The 21,115-nt window shown below is 57.9% G+C and overlaps 2 protein-coding genes across 5 annotated transcripts in view; one reads left to right on the top strand and one right to left on the bottom strand.

The window, feature by feature from the left end:
- RHOBTB2 (Rho related BTB domain containing 2) overlaps nt 1–7,368 on the bottom strand; it is a 12,648-nt gene extending 5,280 nt beyond the window's left edge. The window contains exons 1-3 of one of the 4 annotated variants that reach the window (XM_042886748.1): nt 7,315–7,368; nt 5,236–5,313; nt 284–485 (exon numbers count right to left, since the gene is read on the bottom strand). In XM_042886748.1, coding sequence (XP_042742682.1) covers nt 284–485; nt 5,236–5,294 — 261 coding nt within the window. In that variant the 5' untranslated portion in view covers nt 5,295–5,313; nt 7,315–7,368. Of the gene's footprint in view, nt 1–283; nt 486–2,851; nt 2,976–5,235; nt 5,336–5,448; nt 5,601–7,314 lie in introns of those variants that run through there. The other 3 variants (XM_042886749.1, XM_042886747.1, XM_042886750.1) reach the window with 3 other exon arrangements.
- Nucleotides 7,369–8,417: 1,049 nt separating this feature from the next.
- PEBP4 (phosphatidylethanolamine binding protein 4) overlaps nt 8,418–21,115 on the top strand; it is a 53,477-nt gene continuing 40,779 nt past the window's right edge. The window contains exons 1-3 of the mRNA XM_042886713.1: nt 8,418–8,471; nt 12,817–12,956; nt 13,769–13,901. Of these exons, the coding sequence (XP_042742647.1) occupies nt 12,823–12,956; nt 13,769–13,901 (267 nt within the window). The 5' untranslated portion in view covers nt 8,418–8,471; nt 12,817–12,822. The remainder of the gene's footprint in view (nt 8,472–12,816; nt 12,957–13,768; nt 13,902–21,115) is intronic.

Genomic DNA, 21,115 nt, shown 5'->3' with positions numbered 1-21,115 from the left:
GAATCCCATGGGGAAGCCCCATCCCCATAGGGCTGGTCCCGGACCTCCTGACCATCCCACCAAGGGGACCACTGCCCCCAAACTCGTGACAAAGGAGTAAACCCCACAGGGAAGCCCCAGCTCCATCCCCATCCCCATGGGGTCGGTCCCTCACCTCTTTACCATCCCAGCAAAGGGACCATTGCCACCAAGGGGACCACTGCCACTGAACTCAGGACACAGAGGAGGAAGCCCCATGGGGAAGCCCCAGCTCCATCCCCACCCCACGGGGTCGGTCCCTCACCTCCTGGCACACACGGTACTGGTCGATGGCCCACACCGTGGGCACGTGGGTGGCGAGGAGCTGGTACTGGGTGAGCGTGGCGTTGCAGGCGCGGGCGCAGATGAGCCGGGTCTTGCCCACCGCGTTGTCCCCGACCACGACGCACTTGATAGTTTCTACGTTTGGCCTCTCATAATCCATGTCAGAATCCATTAATTGGGACCTGGGGGGGAAGAAGCGACGAGAGGATGCTCACAGCCACCAGCAAGCACAGCTGCCTCCTTCCTCCCTGCACGCATCCCAGCCCGTCCCCTTTAAAATTTAATATCCTCGTGGCTGCGTGCGTTGCTGTGCCGCGTCAGACACATGCCCTCCCTCCCTCCCTCTCCCTCTCTCATGCTTGTTCATGTGAGATGAGGCTTTTATTTATTTCTTTATTTTTATTTCCCCTTTCTCCCTTCCCAGCATTTGCAAGCGAAGCTTCCAGATGGGAGCACGCACAGCAGCACCGCCAACCCCTATCGCTTCTATGCACAATGAGCACAGGGCTCTGTGCCCCCAGCACTGACCTCCCCCCAATTTCCCACCCTGTTTGCTCCTGCTTCTGACCCACAGCAGCAAAGACGCTCATTGCATTTCCTCCCAGCACCAGGTGCAACATGAAACCTCCCCCAAGGAGCACGGAGCTGTGAGCCCGATGCAAAGCGCGCGCATCCTGCAGGCCCATGTGCACAGCAGCAGCACCGTTCAGAGCTCAAATCTGCAAGAATTAACTCCTTGCAGCAGGGAATGGATGTGGGGCATTGCAACAGGGCCGAGGGGCGCTCCATGCACTGCAGTGGGGATGGGGAGCACTGGGCCTGAGGGTGGGGGCATTGCAATAGGGGAAGGAGCGTTGGGAATGGGGGTGGGACAACGCAGTAGGGCCGGGCAGTGCTTTAAGCATCTGGAGGAGCATTGCAATAAGGCTAAGGATATTGGGAGCACTGGGGCTGGGGGCGTTGCAACAGGGCCAAGGAGTGCTCCGTGCATCCTAATGGGCATTGCAATAGGGCTGGGGATGCCTGGAGCACACGGGCTGGGATGAAGGAGATGCCCACGGAGGAAACTGATGGATGAGGAGGAGAAAAAAAAAATAAAAAGATCCCAGCTTCTTCGAACTTTGCAAAGCAGCACATCTCTTCCCCCCTTGTCACCCCCTCCTGAGATGCTATAATAAACCACCAGCACAAAACCTTGGAGCAAAAAATACCCCGTAACGATGGCAACCGGCGCTGCACGCGGGGAGCTCCGAATGGAGGCAAGGACTTTGCAATGTGAGCAGCTCCCTCCTGCACACACCTGGCCGTGCAGGGATGCAGCACGAACCCAAAGCATCACAGCCGGGTGGCTCTGGGCCGACCTCAAAGCAAAACTTCCCCATCTGCCACCATCAGCCCCATTCCTTCCCGCTTTTAGGGAGCTGAGATGCTCCTTGGGGGCATGGCAAAAAGGGGGCAGGATGCAGGGCATGCTGCTTGCTGCCCCAGTAGCTCCTGGAGATTGGTTCCCATTTTGTTCCCTTGGAGCAGAGCTTTGCTCTATGGGGTCAGGAGGTCCCCAGGGGGGGTGTCAGGACTCACAGAGCTTTGCAGCAGTTATTTATAGGGTTCCCAAATTCAGCCACCAGCACACACAGCTGCCCCCTGCAAACTCCTTCCCCAATACTCCATCTGCCCCATATCCAAACCGTGGGCCCCCAATACACCCCCTCCTAAAAAACAAAACACCCCAAACTGCTTTTTCCATGCTACCCAACCTGCGGTTGCCACAGCAACTGCACCATCAGCCCCCGGGAGCCGTTGCCTAGCAACAAAAAAAATCCTCCATCCCACCCAGCGAGGGGAGGAGAGCCCCTAAAACAGAGTGGGGGCATTGCAAGAGGGCTGGGGGCGCTCAGAGCATCGGGACCGGGGGCACTGAACGGGGCTGGCGATGCTCAAAGCATTAGGATTGGGGCTTTGCAATAGGGCTGGGATGCTTGGAGCAGCGGGACTGGGGCACTGCAATAGGGCCAGGGGTGCTCAGAGCACGCAGATTAGCAGGTATGGGGCATTGCAAAAGGGGAAGGGTTATTGGGAACGGGTGTAATAGGCACTGCAATAGGGCCAGGACATCCGGATAGGCACTGCAAGAGGGCCGGGGAGCAGCAGGCCTGGGGCGCTGCAATGAGGCCAGGGCTGCTCAGAGCAACCAGGCTGGGGATGCAAGAAATTGCAAAGGGGGAACGGGTGCAGGGCATTGCAATAGGGCCAGGGCGTGCTCCGAGCGTCCGGATGGGCACCGCAATAGGTCCGGGGAGCAGCGGGCCCGGGGCGCTGTTATGGGGCCGGGGGTGCGCGGAGGACTCAGCCCGGGAGCACCGCAATAGGGCCGAAAGTGCAGGGAGCACCGGGGCCGATCGCAAAGGGGACCGGGGGGGGGGGGGGGGGGGTCGGAGCAGCCGGACCGGGGGCCCCCCAATAGGGCCGGGCCACGGCTGTGCCCCCCCCCCCTCCTTCCCCCCGAGCGGAAGGATGCGCGGAGGCGGACGGGGAGGTCCGTACTTACACCAACACAGACGAAGCGGCGGCTCCCAGGGGCCGGGGCCGGGCGCAGCCCCCCTGACATGATCACGGCGTAATTTGCGCGGATCGGAGCTGCGCGGCCCCGCGCTGAGCTGCGCGTTTTAAGGCCCATGGCGGCGCCGAGGCCGCTCCGAGCTCCGCATCCGCGGTGCGCAGCGCTGCGCGGAGCCCTTTGCGCCGAGCGGCGGCGTTGCGCGGAGCGCTGCGCGGAGCCGCGCGCTGCAGTCGGGGCCGCTCCGCCTCTCATTCACAAAAAACAAGCGGCCCCGCGAAGCCCCGCCCCCCCCGCTCCCCCCGCGACCGCTCATTGGCTGAGAGCGAGCCCCGAGGGGGGGGGGACCCGGGGTTTTTGGGGGGGGGGGGCCCCTTTTGGCCCCCCCCCCCCCCCCCCCCCCCGCAGAGCCGTGTGCCCCCGTGATCCCCATAGGATGCCCACCTGCACCCACCTGCATAGGATGCTACCCCTGCACAGACCCCCCCCCCCCGCCCCCCAGATCCTCTCCGTGGCTCTATCGTACCCTCACCCCTTCACAGGGGTCTGACACCCACACTCTATGGGGTCCCGTCTGACCCCGAACCCTCCATGCGACCCCATCCTACCCCTAAACGTCCTTCTATGCCCCCCCCCCCCCCCCCAATAGCCCCTCCATAGAGCCCTATCGTGCCCATAACCCCCCTCCGTGGGACCCCACCTTGCCCCCCGTTATTGCACAGCAGGGACAGAACTGGGGGGTAACCACACACTACGAGGACCACAGAGGTGACCCCTTCCCAGCAGCGGGGGGGAGCAGAGCCGGGGGGGGGGGCGCACCCCCATCTCCCCCCCTAAAACGCTGCAACGACGCCTTCACGTCCTCAAATCCCCCCATCGCCACCCCCTCCTCACCCCAATCCCTATAAACCCAGAGTGGAAAAACTCAAGAGTCATCATCACAGCTGCGCGGCTGCTGCGAAAGCGCCCGGCCCCGCGCTCTGACCCCGTACATCCGCATCATGTGATGCCCTCCATCCTCCCCCCGCATCCCCCCCTTCCTCCTCCTCTTCCTCCTCCTCGTCCCCTTTTTTCTGCACGGAACAGCGCTCTGCTCAGGGTCCTGCTCCTTTTGCATAGGGTTGGGGGTCACACATAGGGTTAGGGTCACCCAGTGGGTTGGGGTCGCCCACGGGGTTGGCACTGATGTCGCATCACCAGCACCCAAACCCCAGTGCCCACCTTCATCCCCCCGCTCACCTAACTTGCAGCTCAGGGGTCTCTTTCTCCATAGCAGAAGAAGATGGGATCTCTTATCTGGGGGTAAAGGGGGGGAGGGGGGGTCCCCTTTGGGGGATTTTTGGGGGGCTGTGGGTTTGTCCCTGGTAATGGGATCTGTGGAGCTGCAGCCTTTTGCTTTTCTTCTCCTTTCGAGCGGGTCATAGGGGGAGGGGGGGGGGCGAAGGAAGCGTGCAGCCCGGTTTCCAGCCGCATGATTTGGCTTTATTTGCTGTAGCAGGTGCTTAATTGTGGCATAAAAAGTTCCTGGCGGCGTTATGGTCAGAAATTCCTAAACGACCCCCCGCCCCTTCACTCCCCCTTCACCCCCCCAACAAGATTCCGTGCAAAAACAAAAGCACAATTGTGACTTCCAGGCAAAACAGGCGGCCGTGCTCCCAACCTCCGCCCCGGCAGGAGGCACCGAATGGGGCCAGCGGGGCTGGGGGGGCCCATGGATGGAGCCCCATGGAGATCACGGGGCTGTGGGGTGTGGGGAGGAGCCCATCTCGCCTCTCTCTGCATCCCCTCCAGCTGTAATTAAAGCTGCTCCCATTTAAGCCTCTTGAACTGATCCCAGTCTGCTCCTCCATCATTGCCGCTGCTCCCCTGCAGACTGCTCTGACCCCACAAGCAGTAGGGCTGACATCACTCCTCTTTCTTTCCCCTATTTCCTCTCCCAGAAGGGACTGAAGAACCCCTCTGGGTTTTTGGGATGTGTGCAGATGCTGCTCCAGCATTGCCTTTCCCCAGAACCCTATGGGCTCTGTAGGGCTGCAGATCAGCATCCCTAAGATGCTATGGGATCTGTAGGGCTGAAAAGCAACACCCCCGTGACCCTATAGGCTCTGTAGGGTTGCAGATCAGCACCCAGGTAACCCTGTGAGCTCTGTAGGGCTGAGGAGCAGCACTCCTAGAACCCTGTGGGCTCTGTATGACTGGGGATCATCATTTGCACAGCGTTGCCAAAGGGCCCAACCACTTCCCTTTGCTGCAGGCAGCACCCAGCCCAGCTCTGCCCTCCTGCAGCACGGTGGCACGCGTTGCACGGGAGCAAAGAGCAAAGCACAGCAGTGGTGCGGGGGGGGGGGGGGGGGGGGGGGGGGCGCGGTACTTACAGGCTGCGTGCCAACGCTGTCATTGTCACCGTGGGGCTGCCCTTCCCTTTGGGGTCCATCTCGTGCTCTCAGCGGCGCCTGCAAGGAGAGGAGAGGAGGGCTGAGTGAAGGCATTCACCTCCTGCACGCTGCCACCCCCCACACCGAGGCTGGAAACCACGGCGTGGTGACATGGCCAAGGAGGGGGATGCTGTGGGGAGGGGGGTCTCTCACCCAAAGCATCTCCGCTGCCTCCCCTACATCCCAACACCCCGAGCAAAGCCGAGCCGTGGCCAAGGAGTGCAGGGCTGAGCTTCCCCTGGGCAGAGGTGGGGTGAGGCTGAGCTTTGCTCCTGGCACATGGAGCAGGAAACGCTGCTGTGCTGCCAGATTGGAATCGCTGTTGGAATCAGCCCTGCTCACAGAGCCTCAGCCCTGCAGCTTGTGGCTACAGGGCTCTGCTTATCCAAAGGGAATGCCCCAAGGATTTCCAGCCCTGTGCACACCCCTCGTTGGCCAGGGGAAAGGCCTAAAATGAGCAAAAAGAGCATTTCTGCAAACTGCATCCCCTGTCCCACCAAGCTGGGGCTTCCCCAGAATTAATTCCCTATGTCCAAACCGTGGGGTCCATCTGCATCCCATCTCCCAGCCACACCATACTCCATGGCTTGGGGCTCATCCCACCTCGATACTGCAGGATTTCAGGGCTTCACCACGTGGTTTATAAATATTTAAGCCCAGAAGGATTGCTGCCCTCCAGGGAAAGCCTTACACAACCCCCACATCTCCCTCCTCACCCCAGCCTGGAGCTGGCAGGGCTCTCTGGAGGCATCTTTTGCAACCAGGAAGCAAAGCAAGGCAACATGCAAGGTCCTTCTGCAGGACTTTTGCACCCCGTAGTGGTGGGGCATTGTCTGATGGGTTTGGTGCTGCTGCACGGATTTTGCATCCCGTAGCTGGGAGGTTTTGTTGATGCGCACGTCGTGCTGCCTCCCCCCTGCCCCAAATTTGTGGGCATTTATAGGCACAGCTTTTTGTGCAGCACTCAGTTCCTCCCCCCCCCCCAGCATTAGGAGTCACTGACGCCTCGTGCAGAAGCTGTTAAGAGCTTCTATTTGGGGAAAGCTCCCCTTCTCACAGCACGTCCTGTGGCTTCTCTGCTTCCCATTCCTCCTCACAGTGCAAAATAAATCGGCGACGTCTCCAGCGAAACACCCCCCAGTGAACAACCTTGGGGAGTCCATTCTTGGGGTGCATTTGGGGGTGTTGCTGTGGTTGGCAGGGGTTGAAACCCTGCAAGAAGGGTTCCCATGCCCCGTCCCGAATCTGCTGCATCAACTCATGTTGGTTACATCCCAAACGCACCCCCAGGAGCGTGGCTCAGGGCATGGGGGGGCTGCAGATTTCCATATTAAAAACAAATAGAAGAAAATCAGAAAGGAAGGAGCCTGTTCCTAAGCAACAGCCTCCGGTAGAGATGGAGACCATGAGGTGGAGACCGTGAGATGGAGACCGTGAGATGGAGACTGTGAGATGGAGACCATGGAATGGAGATCGTGAGGAGGAGATGATAGGATGGAGACATAAAATTGAGACCATGAGGTGGAGATCGTGAGATGGAGACCATAGGATGCAGATTATGAGATGGGGATCATGAGATGGAGTCCAGAGAATGGAAACCATGTGATGGAGAGAGATGGAGACCATAGGATGGAGAGCATAAAATGGAGACCCTCAGATGGACACCGAAAGGTGGAGGCCATAAAAAGGAGACCGTGAGATGGGGACCATAGAATGGAGACCATAGGATGAGGAGCAGAGGTGCCACAAAGCACCAGTGGAGCAAACTCCTGGGGTCACAGAGCCCCACAGCAGGGATGCAGGAGAGTGGGGAGACTCCAATCCCACCCCTCACCTCCACCGCTCGCCCCAGCCCACCCACCCATCTCCAACCCCGCTGTGCCGACCCCAAAGAATGGAGGAAACCCATTGGGTCGGCCGAGACTCGTCGCCTCTATTGGAGCCAAGCTTGGATGGACAGGCAGATGGATGGGTGGGTGGACAGATAGTTGGAAGGACAGACGGACGGGCGGCAGTTACCTGTGTGTATCCAGGCGCTGGTGGCTGTGCCCCGGCTCTCCCAGCAGCGCGCTGCCCCGTCGCGATAGGGATCATTTTTATAGGCTCACCCATGTGATCCCAACCAATGCCCCAGGGATGAGGTTTTTTTTTTTGCACTGACACAACCGGAGGGGCCGGCGCTCAAACAAACCTGTTGGACCGCAATCCGCGCTCGGCACCGGGCAGGAATTTTCCACTCTCTGGGTGCGCCGATGCACGATGCACGCCGGGGCCTGCGCTTGCACGGCTCCCTGAAAGAAAAAGCAGGGAGAAAAGTGCAAACTTTCCCATTCCCCAACACTCCTAATGGTTGCTCGACCTCATTCCTAAGTTTCTGTGTTGAGGTTGGAGCGCGTAGGGAGAGAAATGCATGGAGGAATGCGTTAGAGGCATGGAGTAGACACAAGTTTTGCACTGTGTGCCTTCTCTGCACAGTGCAGAATGCTCCTTCTGCAAAGTGCATGCTGCTTCTGCAAACACAGCACAGCAGATGGTGCTCAGAGCGAGAGATGTGAGCAACCCTTTGCTCCCCCCAAGCTCTCCCTGCAGCCTTTGTGCCCAAATCCAAGGGTGTGGATGGGGGCGATGGTGGGGACGCTCTCGGTGGTGTTGATGGTGCGGCGCTGGGCAGAAGGGAGGCATGGACCTGGCTGGGCTGTGATAAGTGCCCAAGGGTGACAGGATGGGAATGGAAAGGGTGAGCTTGGGAGAAGCGCTGGTGAGTCAATGGGAACCACAGGAGCGGGGAAATGACCGCAGTCAGCAGGGCTGAGTCAGTGGGACCAACTGGTGAGTCAATGGGAAAGCAGGGAGCTAATGGAGCGATGGGCTGCAGGTTGTGTGGGGCACACAGATGGGCACGAGGAGGGGATAGGGGTGACCCGCCGTGGAGTTTTGCACTCCTGGAGCACTGCTGGGTCGCTGAGCCCTGCGTGGGGCTGGATAATGTGCCATCTGTAGGGTTTGCTCGTGTTCCAGCTGTTCTGGGGTTGGTTCTGTGGGGTTCCAGCCTCTGCAGGCTGCCCCAGGTGGTGCTGTGCTGGCACAGCCCTGGGGTCGGTGCTGCCAAGGGGCCGGGCAGCGGGGCTGGGGCTGCGCCAGGCTCTGGGAGCAGACACACAGCGGGACACAGAGCGGTAGGTGGGAGGGCAGGGGGGTTTGGGGGGCTTTCCCTGGTGTGTTGGAGGGCAGCTGCAGGGGTTCTGTGCACCCTGATAGCAGTGCATTGGGGTCACCGTGTGGTCATGGTGCTGAGTGCCTGGTGCTGTGCTGGAAGGGGTTGGGGTGGGCTCACAGCAGCACCCGTCGGGTCCAGCAGCGTGGATTTGGGTGGGGGTGGCAGCAGGTTTGGGGGCTGTCTGCTGAGAAGGGAGCAAACGGCTGGGAAGGGGGGAGCTGGGAAGAGCAGGGGGGCTCTCAGCAGGATTGTGGGTACCCAGCACTGGTTCTGGGGACGTCCTGGAGCATTTCCTTAAGGAAGACCCATAGCTGTGCCCATCAAACCAGCGTGAACCCCAGTGGCAGCCAAGTTAAAGCTGCCAGGGGAAGGGTTGAGCCAATTTGGTGCAGTTTGAGTCTATTGATGCAAGGGTTAATGGTGTCTCTGCTGGGGGGTTGGGACCCCTGTGACTTATCTGCTCACAGACAAGGAGGGGACGGCTTGCACCCCACATCCGGGCTGTGCTCCCCTTCTCTTTGGGCCGCAGAGAGCAAACGAGCTGGGGGGCTGAAGAGCTGCACACAGCTGAATCTGAAATGGGGATATTTATAGCCGTCCCTGCCTGGCTGCCCTAAATTCCATGCAGGTCCCTGTGCATTGGGAGCAGAGGGGCCCCCCCAGCCCTGAGACATTTGTAGGGTTCCCTCCCCCACCCTGGCTGAATCAGGGCTGCTCCTTCCTCACCCCGTCACCCCTCAGCCTCAGGGCTTTCCCACGAGCGTCACCCAGCAGCGCTGCGTGTTTGGGTTCACTGTCATCCCTTCAGGGCTGTAATCAGCATTAGGGCACCCACGAGGCATCAGGACACACCTCCCCCTTCCTGCAAAGGTGCAGCAGCAAAGAGAAGCGCGGGGAGGGCAGAGGGGTGAAAACACTCAGCTGGGGACAGGTGACACCTCGGTGGCCCACGCAAAGTCCCATAGGAGTGTGGGTGGGAGCCACACCTGAGGCTTGCACAATGCATATATATATATCGTGCTGGCGTGCTGCTTAAAGCAGCAATTTTCCCTTCATCCTGAGTGCAAAAGGCTGAGCCTGAAGCCGTGGGTGGGTTGCAGCAGAACGGAGCGTGCAAGCGGTGGTGCAAGCTGGTTGCACGAGGATCCACGCTGCTGGTGCAGCTGCAGAGCTGCTGGTGCAGGGGAACGAGCTCCTGCCTTGCGACTGCCAAATGCATGCACTTAATATAGGTCAAATGCAAACGTTCTTCCCGAAATAGAAGCTCTCTTCCCTGGGAAGAACTGCAGCTCAGTGCAGTCACAAGGGCTCTGCCAGGTGCTGCAAAGGGAGCTGGTGTGCAAGCGTGGGGCTGCTGCCACCAAGGTCACCTCCTCCTGCAAACATGGCTGTGCGTAGTGCATCTTCCCCGAAATGTGCTTTGGCTACTGGAGAGGAGCTTGGGGATGGGGTGAGGGATGGGGTGAGCACACTTGTGCTCTGGATGGGGTGGAGAGATGGGTGACCCCCTCCTCAAGCCACGCATCTTGCTTGCAAAACCCACTGTGAAAGCAGTGCTGGCTTGTGCATCACACAAGTGGGCCGGGATGAGCGGCCCTGCATGGGCTTGGAGCAGCGTGGGGTGCTGCAGGGTGCAACGTGCTCCTGTTGCAGAGCTGAGGCCCCCACAGGGCTGCGCCTCCATGGGCTGATGCCAGGCTGGGGGCTGCACCCCCCCGGCTGTGCTCCTGTGCTGCTCTGCTGAAGCAGAAGTGCTGCTGTGGGTGTGCGCTGCTGCTCGGTTCGCACTGCGCTGTGCCCTCTTGGGATGCACAGAGCTCAGCAAACTGCTTCAGAGCACAGAAAGCGACCTCACAGCATTGTGTGTCCACCCTGTGATCCCAGAAAGGTTCCTGTGAAGGCTGCAGTGACCCAAACCATGGGTTCAGCTGTTGAACTCGCTCAGGGGAGGTGTTCTACCATCAGAAACCTTAAACCCTCCCAACCCTTACATGGAGCTTTTGTGCTGCGCACATAGCACTGCAAGTGGGTTGGTGGCAGCAAAGTGGGGCAGCCCTATGGCCACGCCTGTGGGGCTGGAAATGGGGCTGGAAGTGCGGCTGGAAATGGGGTGTTGGCTGTGGGTAGGCCTTAGGAAGAGAGAGAAAACCTGCAGTGTGGGCAAGGCACAGCAGAGGTGCTCTGGGGGCCAGGATGTGGCTTTCTGCTTCCTGTGATTGCCATGAAAAGGGCTGAGAAAGGATCTTCCTGCACAGTGGAGGGGATTTCCCCAGTTTTCCCTAGCACTGCCACCTCCATGCAGTCCCCCTGAGCAGCAGAACCAATGCATTTCTGACTGTAGGAATTGGAGCTGCTCCCAGGGCAGCGCTAAATGAGTGTCAGCAACGTCCTCCGTGGGGAAACCGAGGCAGAAATCCAGCCCAGCTCTTCCTGCAGCAGCTGAGTTGCATTAGGTGAAGTGCTGAAAAGCTTGCTGCATGTGCAAGGAGCACCACTCACTGCGCACCACACAGCGCCCTTGGCACAAGCATCAGAGCAAACCTCAGGGAGAAAGGGCTTCCATCAGCGCCACTGCATGGGACGGAGCGGCCGCGGGGTGCGGGCAGTGGGTGCAGCGCAGGGAGCCTCGTGCCGGCAGCTTCCCAGCAGCAGGAAGGACGGCATTCCTGGCACCCTGCGCTGCTGAGTCAGGAGCTGCAACGTGCCGCACGCACGCATCCTGCTGCTGTGCTCGGGGCCCGGCCCGGCGCGTGCTTTCCCACGGAGGAGGATGTTCTGAGGGGTGGCAGAGTGGTACGAACTGCCGGCACGTGTTTGGCTCCTCGCTGCCGGGGCCCGGAGGCTCTGCAAGCCCTCTGCTGGCCCTGCGGTCTCGTGGGAGATGCTCTGACACCGTGGTGTCCCCGTGTGTTTTATTGCCTGCTGACATCGGGCTGTTCCGTGGGGGCTTCCTGCTGGCTCTGCAGCTCCCGAGCTGGAGAAATAGGATCTCTGTAATTACTCTGCAAATAGCTTTGGAGAGGGAGAGCCGCGTTTATCTGCTGTGAGAGGTTGCTGCTCCCTGGGGTGTTCTTGCAGAGCGTCCCTGGAGAGCGCTTTGCTCCTCAGCGATCAGCAAACCCTTTTCTGCTGATGCTGCTCTGCTCTGAGGCTCCAGGCTGGACTCTCTGCCCCCCGGCTGATGAGTGCCCTTATGGATGCCCCTATCCGGGCTGCTCGGGGTGCATCCTGCCCACTTTGTGCTGGGTTTCCCCATGGAACTGCTGCAGGACCGACCAGGTTGCGATGAAGCAGCACTGCTCCTCGTTCCTCGAGTGCTGATTTTATGGTTCTCCAGATGAAATACCAAAATCTGATGCTTTGCCATAGTGAATCTTCCTTCCAAGCGAAGCTCTTTGTAACCCATGTCTGTGCCTGCAGCAATCCAGGACAGAGCTGCAGAGCAGATGTTTTTTCTGCTTTCCTCTTACAGCTATTAGCCCCCAAAGCTCCGGGTCGTTCCCCATCCATTACTGCTTCTAATTAGTTGAGCCCGGTGCTTTTTATCTGTCCATAATGATGGTGGTGCTGTACTTGTGCTCGCTCTGCATGCAGCCGCTCCATTATGTAACGACTGTGCTGTAATCCCCGCTCCCAACTGACAGTGGGTTCGTATTTGTTTTGCCTCATCCTAAATGATTTGGGTGATGGGGAAAGTTGGGTCACATCCTTTTCATTGGGCCGGGGAGAGCTTGGGGATTTGGGGCCAGGTGAGGTGATGTGGGTACAGCCGTCGTGGGGTTGGGGGGATGGAACCCACTGCTGGTTTCTGTGATGCTTTGGGGGTCTTTATGGGATGAGCTGCTCCTTCCTATGCTGTCACACCCCCAGTTCCAACCCCAGCATCCCTCCCATCTCCACGGTAACCACAGAGCTGCTGCTCCATCCTTTGTGCCCACGGGTGAGTGCTGAGCTGTGGGGTCTTTGGGGACGCTGTGGGGCTATGGGGAGGGCTGTGGGGTACAGACCCTCTAACCTGGCCCTCCCCAGGCTCAGGGCTGGGCCACGGCCAAGCCTTTTTGTAAGAAGGGCACCGGGGCTCTGTTCCTTCCCTGTGACACAGTGGTGGCAGCCTCCAGGTGAAGGTGACAGTGGGTTCCTGAGCACGGGGTCCCCAGCGGCGCAATCTGTGCTGGACATCACTGATGTGGAATTGGTAGAAATCAGGAAAATAGCTCAGAGGGGAGCAAGGGGGGACTGAGCTGAGCCGCAGCGTGGTGCCACGTCCTGGTGGGACCTGCTGACCAGGTCCTTTGTTTGCTCAGGGCAGCATGAGGCTGCTGGCTGCGGTGCTGCTGGCTGCTCTCCTGCCGGGGTTCTCTGCCCCCCAGATGCTGTGGCCGGATGAACCCTCACACATCTGCTCCTTCCAGAGCCTCAGCGGCAAGGACAGCGAGTTCTGCAGGTGAGCAATCAATCCCCTTCCAAAGCTCCTCCCCCAGCCCATGGGGCGGCCATTTCCAGCATCCTCCCCCCCACGGCTACCAATACCCATTGCTGTCCTCCCCACTGGCAGGAATCTGCTTGCACGAGATGTGCAATCCCTTGCTTTGGGGGTTTCTGAGTTACGTACCTCCTTATTGCTGCCTTCAAAACGCTTCTGGGATGGGATGTGACTGATATAGAAGGTTGTGGATGAGTGCAAGCAGAGTGGAAGCACCTTGCTTTGAATTCCTGGCCTCTGTAGGGTCAGCCCCAAGCTGCTTGGCAGCCCTTGGGGTTGCAGATTCTAGAGCCCCTCCTGCCAGGGCCTCAAGGCACTCTGTTCCTGTGCTGTGTGGGAAGGGGAAATTGTTCCAAGTCTAAGCTGGGGGTATCTGACCCGTTATTGCGCTGTCTGTACCCAAAATCCACCCGAAGCTCAGCTCTGCTTATGTATCACGGGAAGGAGAAGCAGCTCAGAGCCCAGTGGGGAGCAGGGATGGCTTTGCTCCCTGCCTTCAGTCTTTGAGTTCAGCCATATGGGCCACGATTTTAAGGCTTTGGAAGCTCTTGGAAACAACCTGAGCCATCCTGAGTGTTCAAAGCTCAATTATTGCTGCTTGGGGGGGATGAGGAAAGGAGGCAAACCCCTTGCTTAGAGCATGGGAGGCTGCACAGCAAGCTGTCCGTGGTGACAGGTTGCAACCCAGACCTCCTGCCTCTTGCTGACCCAAACCCACCCCCTGCACAGCGTGGTGCCACCCGACCCATTCTTTCCCCTTTTTCTCTCCCCAGAGGCAACTTAGAAGTCATCTACCCAGAGCTGGGCGATGTGGGCTGCACCTACATCCCCACTTGCCACCAGTCCCGTTGGCGCATCAGCAGGGAGTGGGGCAGCCCCCAGGTCCTCTACCCTCAGGCCAAAAAGGTGAGTGCTGCGTGGGTCCTGCCACTGCTCCCCTGTAATGCTATCATTGCTCAGGTTGTGCTTGCTGCTTCTTATTACTAATATTTTTCATGAAATTGGGATGATTCGATGCTTATTCCCACTCTTCTACATTGCTTTGGGGTGGCAAACCCGCTCTGTTTTATTGATGGCAGCAGAGAAAAAGCAGTAAATACACAAACATTTTCGAGCTTTTTGAACGCAGAGGCAGCTCTGGTTGGGTGTTTCCATTCCCGCACAGCCGGGTTAAGGAGCGCAGCGCGAGCTGGGGCCGATGCTGGCGGCGGCGCGTCCCGACGGGGCTGAGGGAGCGCTGCCGTTGCGTTCGAGCGATGCCAGCAGATGGCAGCATTGAACTTCGAGCTGTGTGCCGGTGGGGTGGGCACCCCTGGGCGCTGCACCCCGCGCCGGGAGGGCAGCACTGCCCGACTCTGCGTGCTACGATAGGACTGCCTGCTTGGGGTCGCCCCCTTGGGGTGGCAGCCTGAGGGTTGGTGGCGCCGTCTTGCTGAGGTTCATCCCCGAGTTGGTGTCCCAGCGCGCTCTGTTGGCATCCCGACAGCTGCTCCGACAGCTGCAGGGGATACGGAACTCGCTGAGCATCTCAAAGTGACAGGAATCAGTTCTTCCATCTGCTTTGTCGGCATCCAAGGAGTCTCTTCCCAAAGTCGATTGCATGGAATGGAGCGTAACTTTGTCTTAAGGATGTCTGCTTATTCAAAGAAAATAAAAATGGAAAGAAAGGAAGAAAGAAAGGAAGGAAGAAAGAGGCCCAGAGCTGGCAGAGGATGCTGTGCACAGAGCCACCCACTGCTGTGTGCTGCCGTGCGAGAGCTGGGAGCTCGATCCCTTCCAAGCGCATTGCATTCGGGTGTCATCTGAGGACACAGCCCCTGCTTCTTCCTTGGCTTTGCTTTCATTCTGCCTCCCCCCAGCCCAACGCAGCCCCAGCTCGGTGTGTTTCGCACCGTGGAGATGCAATTAACAGGGGGTTAATTTGGGGTGAGGGGTTGGGTGGCGTTGCATCGTCTCCCACACATCAATGCTGAAAAGCTTTGGGTGAAACGCTTCAGTGTTTCTCTATGAGAACACAAATATTGACCACCGAAATGTTTTCCCTGCTCCCGGCGCTGTGAAGGCGCCCCTTCCTTCAAACCACCTCCAGCATTTATCTTTTCCCCCCAAAATTCCACCCAGAAATGGGCAGAACTGAGGCACGACTCCACCACGCTGAATCCACGGCACACGCAGGAGCGTTTTGCTTTTTGTGCCTACGGTGGGATTTCTAAGGCCAGGAAACTCGATTGATTTTTTCATTTATTAAAGTTACAAGGAAGGGAAACCTCGCTTTGCGCGTGGTGTCGCTCAGCACTGCGGGTCCTGATGGGCACTGGATGGCTGTAACGGGATGGCTGCGCTCGTTTGCTCGTTCCATCAAAATTAGCAGCAGAAAAGCTGGGTTTGGGGTATGAGAACTCGCGTAGGAAGTGTCTGCTTCCCTCGGAACGCTTTGTTTTGTCAAGAAAAACAACCACAAGAATGATCCCCCTGCAGAGCGTGTTTGTGTTTTCTGATGGGGACGGCAGGACGTGGCCCATCCTTACTCTGAGTCGCCTCTCGCCGCGCTCATCTCCGTGCTCAGAGGCTCAACCGCTCTGCATCGGGCCTGCAGTGGGTGCTGAGGGCGCTCACCCGGTGCAGTGAGCAAAGCAGTGAGCATCAGCCTTGTTGCTCCGTCCCACGCAGCTGGGCTGAGTGCTGGCCGTGGTTACGAAGCGCCTGCTGGCTGGGGGGCGGCGCGTCCCAAAGCCCAACATCTGGAGAGATGGGAAACGCGCCCTCCTCGTCCCGCCTCAATATTGCTTCGCTCAACCAAAAAGTAAATTGGAAAAGAAAATTGGACATCGCACCAATTTGGGGGCAGGTTTATAAATTCTGCAGCTAAGCAATCCCGATAGAAGATGATAGATGGCCGCGGAGCGCGCGGCCCCGGCCGTGATGTATGGCCGCATTAACCAGAACGCCGCCTTACATGATGCTCTTTTATTACCACTCTTGGTGGCAGACAGAAAAACAGATTACACTTGAGATCAAATCGATAGGAACTTTATTTACTGGCCTTTTAAAAACATATTTCTGCACTTTATAAAAACATACGGTAGCTGCTATTGATAGAAGTTGTCTGCTTGTTAAAAAGCAATTTTCCCGCGGCGATGCTCGCAGGTTGCCTTTTTACTGCGCTACCTGTTACCTGCTCGTCCTGATCTGCGCTCGCTGCCGTGGTTGATGACTTCCTCAGGGTTATTCGGGGCTTGGTGTGGGGAAGGGCAGGGCAGCATCCTGCTGGAAGAGCGGCGATGGAAATGGAGTTGGGCACAACTTCACGGTTGGGAGTGATGGTCTGGGTTCGCTCAGGTTGGATATTAGGATGGTGTCCTGTGGAAGAGTGGTGGGACTTCGGCATGGGGTGTCCAGAGAGGTGGTGGGGTCACCATCGGGAGCTGTGGGACGTGGCACTGAGGGTCGTGGTGAATGGGGATGGGTTGGGCTTGGGATCTACAGTTTCCAACCCTAATGATCCTATGAACTCTTCCCCCATCGGTCAACCAAATGCACTTTGCTGGATTATGGAGGCTCTCAGCGTCGTTGCTTTTGGCCATCTTAGAAATGAAAAGCTTTCCTCGTGGTTCCTACTCCAACAGAGCTTCTGAAACTTGACTTTTTTGCAACAACCCTCTTCCCCCCCAGCCTGTCCCATCAGCCTTGCACGTCTGCAAACTTTCTGCAGGCAAAGCTGCGACCCAAGAGACCTCCTAGAACTGTGCACTTCCATCGTATCCTATGCGTTCAAAACCCCTTCCATAGCAGGACGAGTTGGAAGCCGTGCAAAGGGCGATGTGCACACAGCAGAACTCCTTGCACAGAGCTGTGCTGCTCTGGGACCGGAGCTGCAGCCACGTCCCTTTCTGCCCCCCTCCTCCTTTTGTGAACATCTGGAGACAGCTCTGCTTTTAAAAGATTTCTGTGCTCTAGGGTCCGCAGCCCATTATTTGGAAAATTACTTCTATGGGTCAATTCATTAGCGTCTAACAAAGGGAGGAGAGGATCTGCTCAATCTCTTGGTGGGGCCGTGCTCCAGTTGTGTCAAGCAGTGATTTGCAGCTGGCCGGGCGAGGGGCTGCGGAGCGGCACTCAGGTTCCGTTCAACTCTCATTAAAGGAGACGTTTTTAAGCAGAATTTTTCTTGACAGTCTGTGCATCCTCGCTGGCTCGTGGCACCATCTGGGGTTGAGGAGCCACCAGCGTTTTTCTCTCCATCCTGTCCTGGCTACTTAAAAAACAACAACAATGGGCTCGCATTCCTTCCCCACGCTGTCAGCCAGATATTATGGGATTGCCCAAGCCCTCGGAGCCAAACCCTCCCTCCTGCCCTGCTTTGGGTTCCCATGCCCCGCGACGGCGCCTGAGCATCCCATCACCCCGACTTCAGAGGGCTGTGCTGCGGTGGGGCAAAGCCCGCGAGCAAGCAGAGTGCCTCTCGGAGCTGGAGGAAAAGCAGAACCGTGTGTTGCTCCACGCTGTCCTCCGCTGACCCGAGCTGCAGATTGCAGGTTGAGGATGCAAGCCCTGCTGTGCCTCCCTGAGCAAAACGCGGCTCTCCTTCCTCTGTGTTCTGTGGGGTTCTTCAATGGGGCACCTTGGTGTAAAGGATGGGTCGGTGCTCAGCACCCGGCCCCACCGTGGGGGACAGCTGGTGCCGTGCCACGAGTGTCTCCCCATGAGTGATCCTGGCAGAAACGTCGCTTTGCATCTGGTTCATTACCTACACGTTTGCTGGACGTTCATCCGCCCCGGCCAAACAGAGATGGCAACAACCTCCAGGTCATCACATCCACGTTCCTCATTGCTTATGTGTTGGCATCCCTGCGTGTCCAGGACGGACGCTTGTGCCTGTTTCAGCTGCAAAATGTTTGAAGCAGCCAATGATTTTACTTTGATCCCCGTAAACACTATACAGTAATCAAAGTTTAAGCCGCTTTGGATGAAATAATTGCTTAACAATCATATAAGACAAAGTGATTCAACAAATGACAATTAGGACTTGTGATATACAGAACAGATGCATTCAGTGTACCATATTATAATGTGCTAATACAAGATTGACAGCACAATAATAGGAGAGAACAGCCACTCAGCCTATAATTCTAAACCAAATGTGAGGCTGTCCACAGAGCTCAAATCCTAGCAGGCTGTACAATTAGAGGTAAGAAGGCACAAGGTTCACAAAGACTCATTAGCAGGTTGGCTGCGAAATTTCCGAGGGGGGAAGCTCCCAGGGCAGCGTCGCGCTGTGGGCTGCAGGGAGGAGGGGGCTCGAGGTGATGGGGCAGGGGCTGGGTGCATCGTGTGGGGCTGCGATGGTCTCTGCTCTGATTTTGGTGGTGTTGAGTCCGGTTGGGGACCCGGCTCCATCAGATGCTGTCACAGCACAGTGTGGGTGCACGAAGGAGACAACGGCGTTGGGGACTGGATGAAATGAAGGCTGATATGAGCACGGAGCGCTGATTGGCATCCCCTATAGGAGTTGGGTGCTTCCCAAGCCCTAAATGATACTGATGGGTGACAGGGGCACCCTTTGGCCCTGTCTCTGGTGATTAAGGCGCCCGCTCTTCTCTTTGGGTGAACGGAGCGATGGGGACACGTGCGTGTCAATCTGCACAGGGGGGAAATGCCACTGCAGCCCATGGCCAAGCGACACGGAGCCACAGAGATCAGCGCGCGTGTTTTCAGCGCCGGTGACAAAACCCACTTCGTCTCCTCGTGTGCTTTCCACACGCCGGGCCCGCTTATCCTGCTAAACACACAATTTTGTCATATTTTATTATTAAATAAACATGCCAGAAAATAGACTTTTTGCATGGGGGAGGACGGAAAGGTTTGGTAATTAAAACTTCCATCCATCCGTGCTCAGCTCCGGGAGAGAATTGTGTTTTGCTCCCGCAGATGAGCACTTTGTGCTGTTGGTGTCGAAGTTGGAGGCTGTGCGTTGCACTGGGACACGCAGTGGGGTTGGGATGGGCGCATCCCAAACTGTGCTGCTACCGAGGAGTCAGGAATTCGTTGGTTGCATGGCCACGACCCCGCTGTTGCAGGGAAGCTTTGTTTCCCCAGCTCGCTAATCCAAAAGCTGCAGGGATGCGCTGGGCGCACGGAGGTGTTTTTGGGGATGGCAAAGTCAACGTGTTGAAAGGAGACGAACCCAGGTCAAATAACATCTTCTGCTCTTCCCTTTGCTGTGTGGGCAGCGGGGTGACACGAGCAAAGGGGAAGCAAAGCTCTCCCCTCCCTTCATCTTCCCACCCGTTTAATTTTTGAGGTGCCCCTCGGGAAGCGCCGCCCCAAACTGTGCCAAAGCCCATCTGGGGCTGCGCGTCGCCCCCATCGATGACAGATCGATGAGCCCCGAGGAGCGGTGTCACTTTTATTGAGCCTTCTGCCACCCAGAGGATCCGCCTTGGCTTTTTCAAAAGAAATTAGCGGTGCTTTGGGTGGGTGGGAGGGTTTATAGCATGAGGCAGGCTCCTGTGGACACTCACGCCTTGGAAATGGGATTTATAGGGGCCTGAAGTGATGCTTGACCAAGGGCTGATCTCTGGCTGCCTTGGGTAACTGGGCACAAATGTGTACGTCTGCACCGTGCCTTCTCTTGGTGCAGTTTTGGCACCTGAGACTCTGGGTGCCTTGGTGCAGCCGTTGGGATGCCCCACTGTGCAGGGACGTCTGCTCTTTGTTGCTGTGCCACTCTGCATGCACTGAGCATCATCTCCACCATGGGACGGCATCCTGGGACGTGCTGCCTTCGTGTGGGACTCTGAGCATCAGCGTCCTCCTCAGAATGTGGGGCTTCTCTTCCCCATTCCCTGAGCACCTCCTCCCCATCCCTGGAGCATCTCCTCCCCATCCCTGGAACATCTTCTCCCCATCCCTGAGCACCTTCTCCCCATCCCTGGAACATCTCCTCCCCATCCCTGAGCACCTTCTCCCCATCCCTGGAGCATCCCATCCACATTCCCCAGAGCATCTCCTCTCCAATTCCCAGAGCATCCCCTCCCCAATCCCAAAGCATCTCCTCCCAATCCCTGGAACATCTCCTCCCCATCCTCCCCTGCACAACTTCCCCGGTGCCTCCCTGCCAGCACAGGAACCATCCTCACAGATGAGTAATTCTTCCCAATTTGGGGGCTCTTCCTGCAGCATCCCCGAGCCGCCCGCCTGTATCCAGCTGCCAATCGGCAGCGATGTCCCCCTCGTCCCCGCAGAGGGGATGGGCTGGAGGATCTGGGTTATACAAGCTGGAGTTTGGGAGACTATTTTGGATTGTTCCTTCCTGCCTCCAAATTGCAGCTTCGAATGTGACAAGTTACAAAACACTTGAGTCATTTCTCTCGCGCGCTGCCGTTCCCCCACAAGGAGCCGTTCGGGTTTGGTTTGTTTTAGAGGGGGAAAAAAATAAAGGGGGGGGGGAAAGAAGAGGGGGGGAAGCCGGCTTCCTGCGCCCCCTCCTCCCCACCTCCCTCAGTGTGCAGCCCACACGCAGGGTAACTCTGAGGCTGTTTATGTAAGCTGCTCATGTTCTGCTGAGCTGCAGCGAGAGCTGTTGTCGATTCAGAGGAAAGCCCACGTCTGCCCACGTAGGATCTCCCGAGCAGGGTTGTGTAACGCAGCCAGCGCCACGCTGGGAGGGATCGGGGCCCCCGAACCTGGGGGTGAAGGAGGGAAAAGGTGCTTGGGGTGGTGGGAGGCGAGGTGGATTCCTATGGGGAGGGGATGCGGCCGTGCCCTGCTCTCTGCTGCCCTTCCTGAGCTGTGGTTGGGGATTGTGGGACGGACCCGTCTCAATGGCAAGTTTGGGGCAATCGAGTCAGAAGGAGGCTTAAAGCGTGTCTGATTCGTGTGGTTTTCAAAGCCAAGAGGGCTTTCCTGGTAGGTCATGCTGGACTTGAGGCAGCAAGGTCTGTGCAGGTAGGATGGGGATGGCTGCAGCATCCCAAAGCAATCTGCAGTGTGTGCTCTGACAAAAAACCCTGGGACGTCTTTCCCAACCCTGTGTGGCCATTCCCAGTCCTGTGTGTCCATCCCAACCCTACATGTCCATCCCAACCTTGTGTGTCCATCCCAACCTTATGTGTCCATCC

Source organism: Lagopus leucura, unplaced genomic scaffold (genome assembly GCF_019238085.1).
Source record: "Lagopus leucura isolate 7727_CA_CO unplaced genomic scaffold, USGS_WTPT01 Super-Scaffold_100062, whole genome shotgun sequence".
Lineage (NCBI taxonomy): Eukaryota > Metazoa > Chordata > Aves > Galliformes > Phasianidae > Lagopus > Lagopus leucura.
Note: the sequence above shows the minus strand (reverse complement) of the source record. Positions and strands in the feature narration are given on the sequence as shown.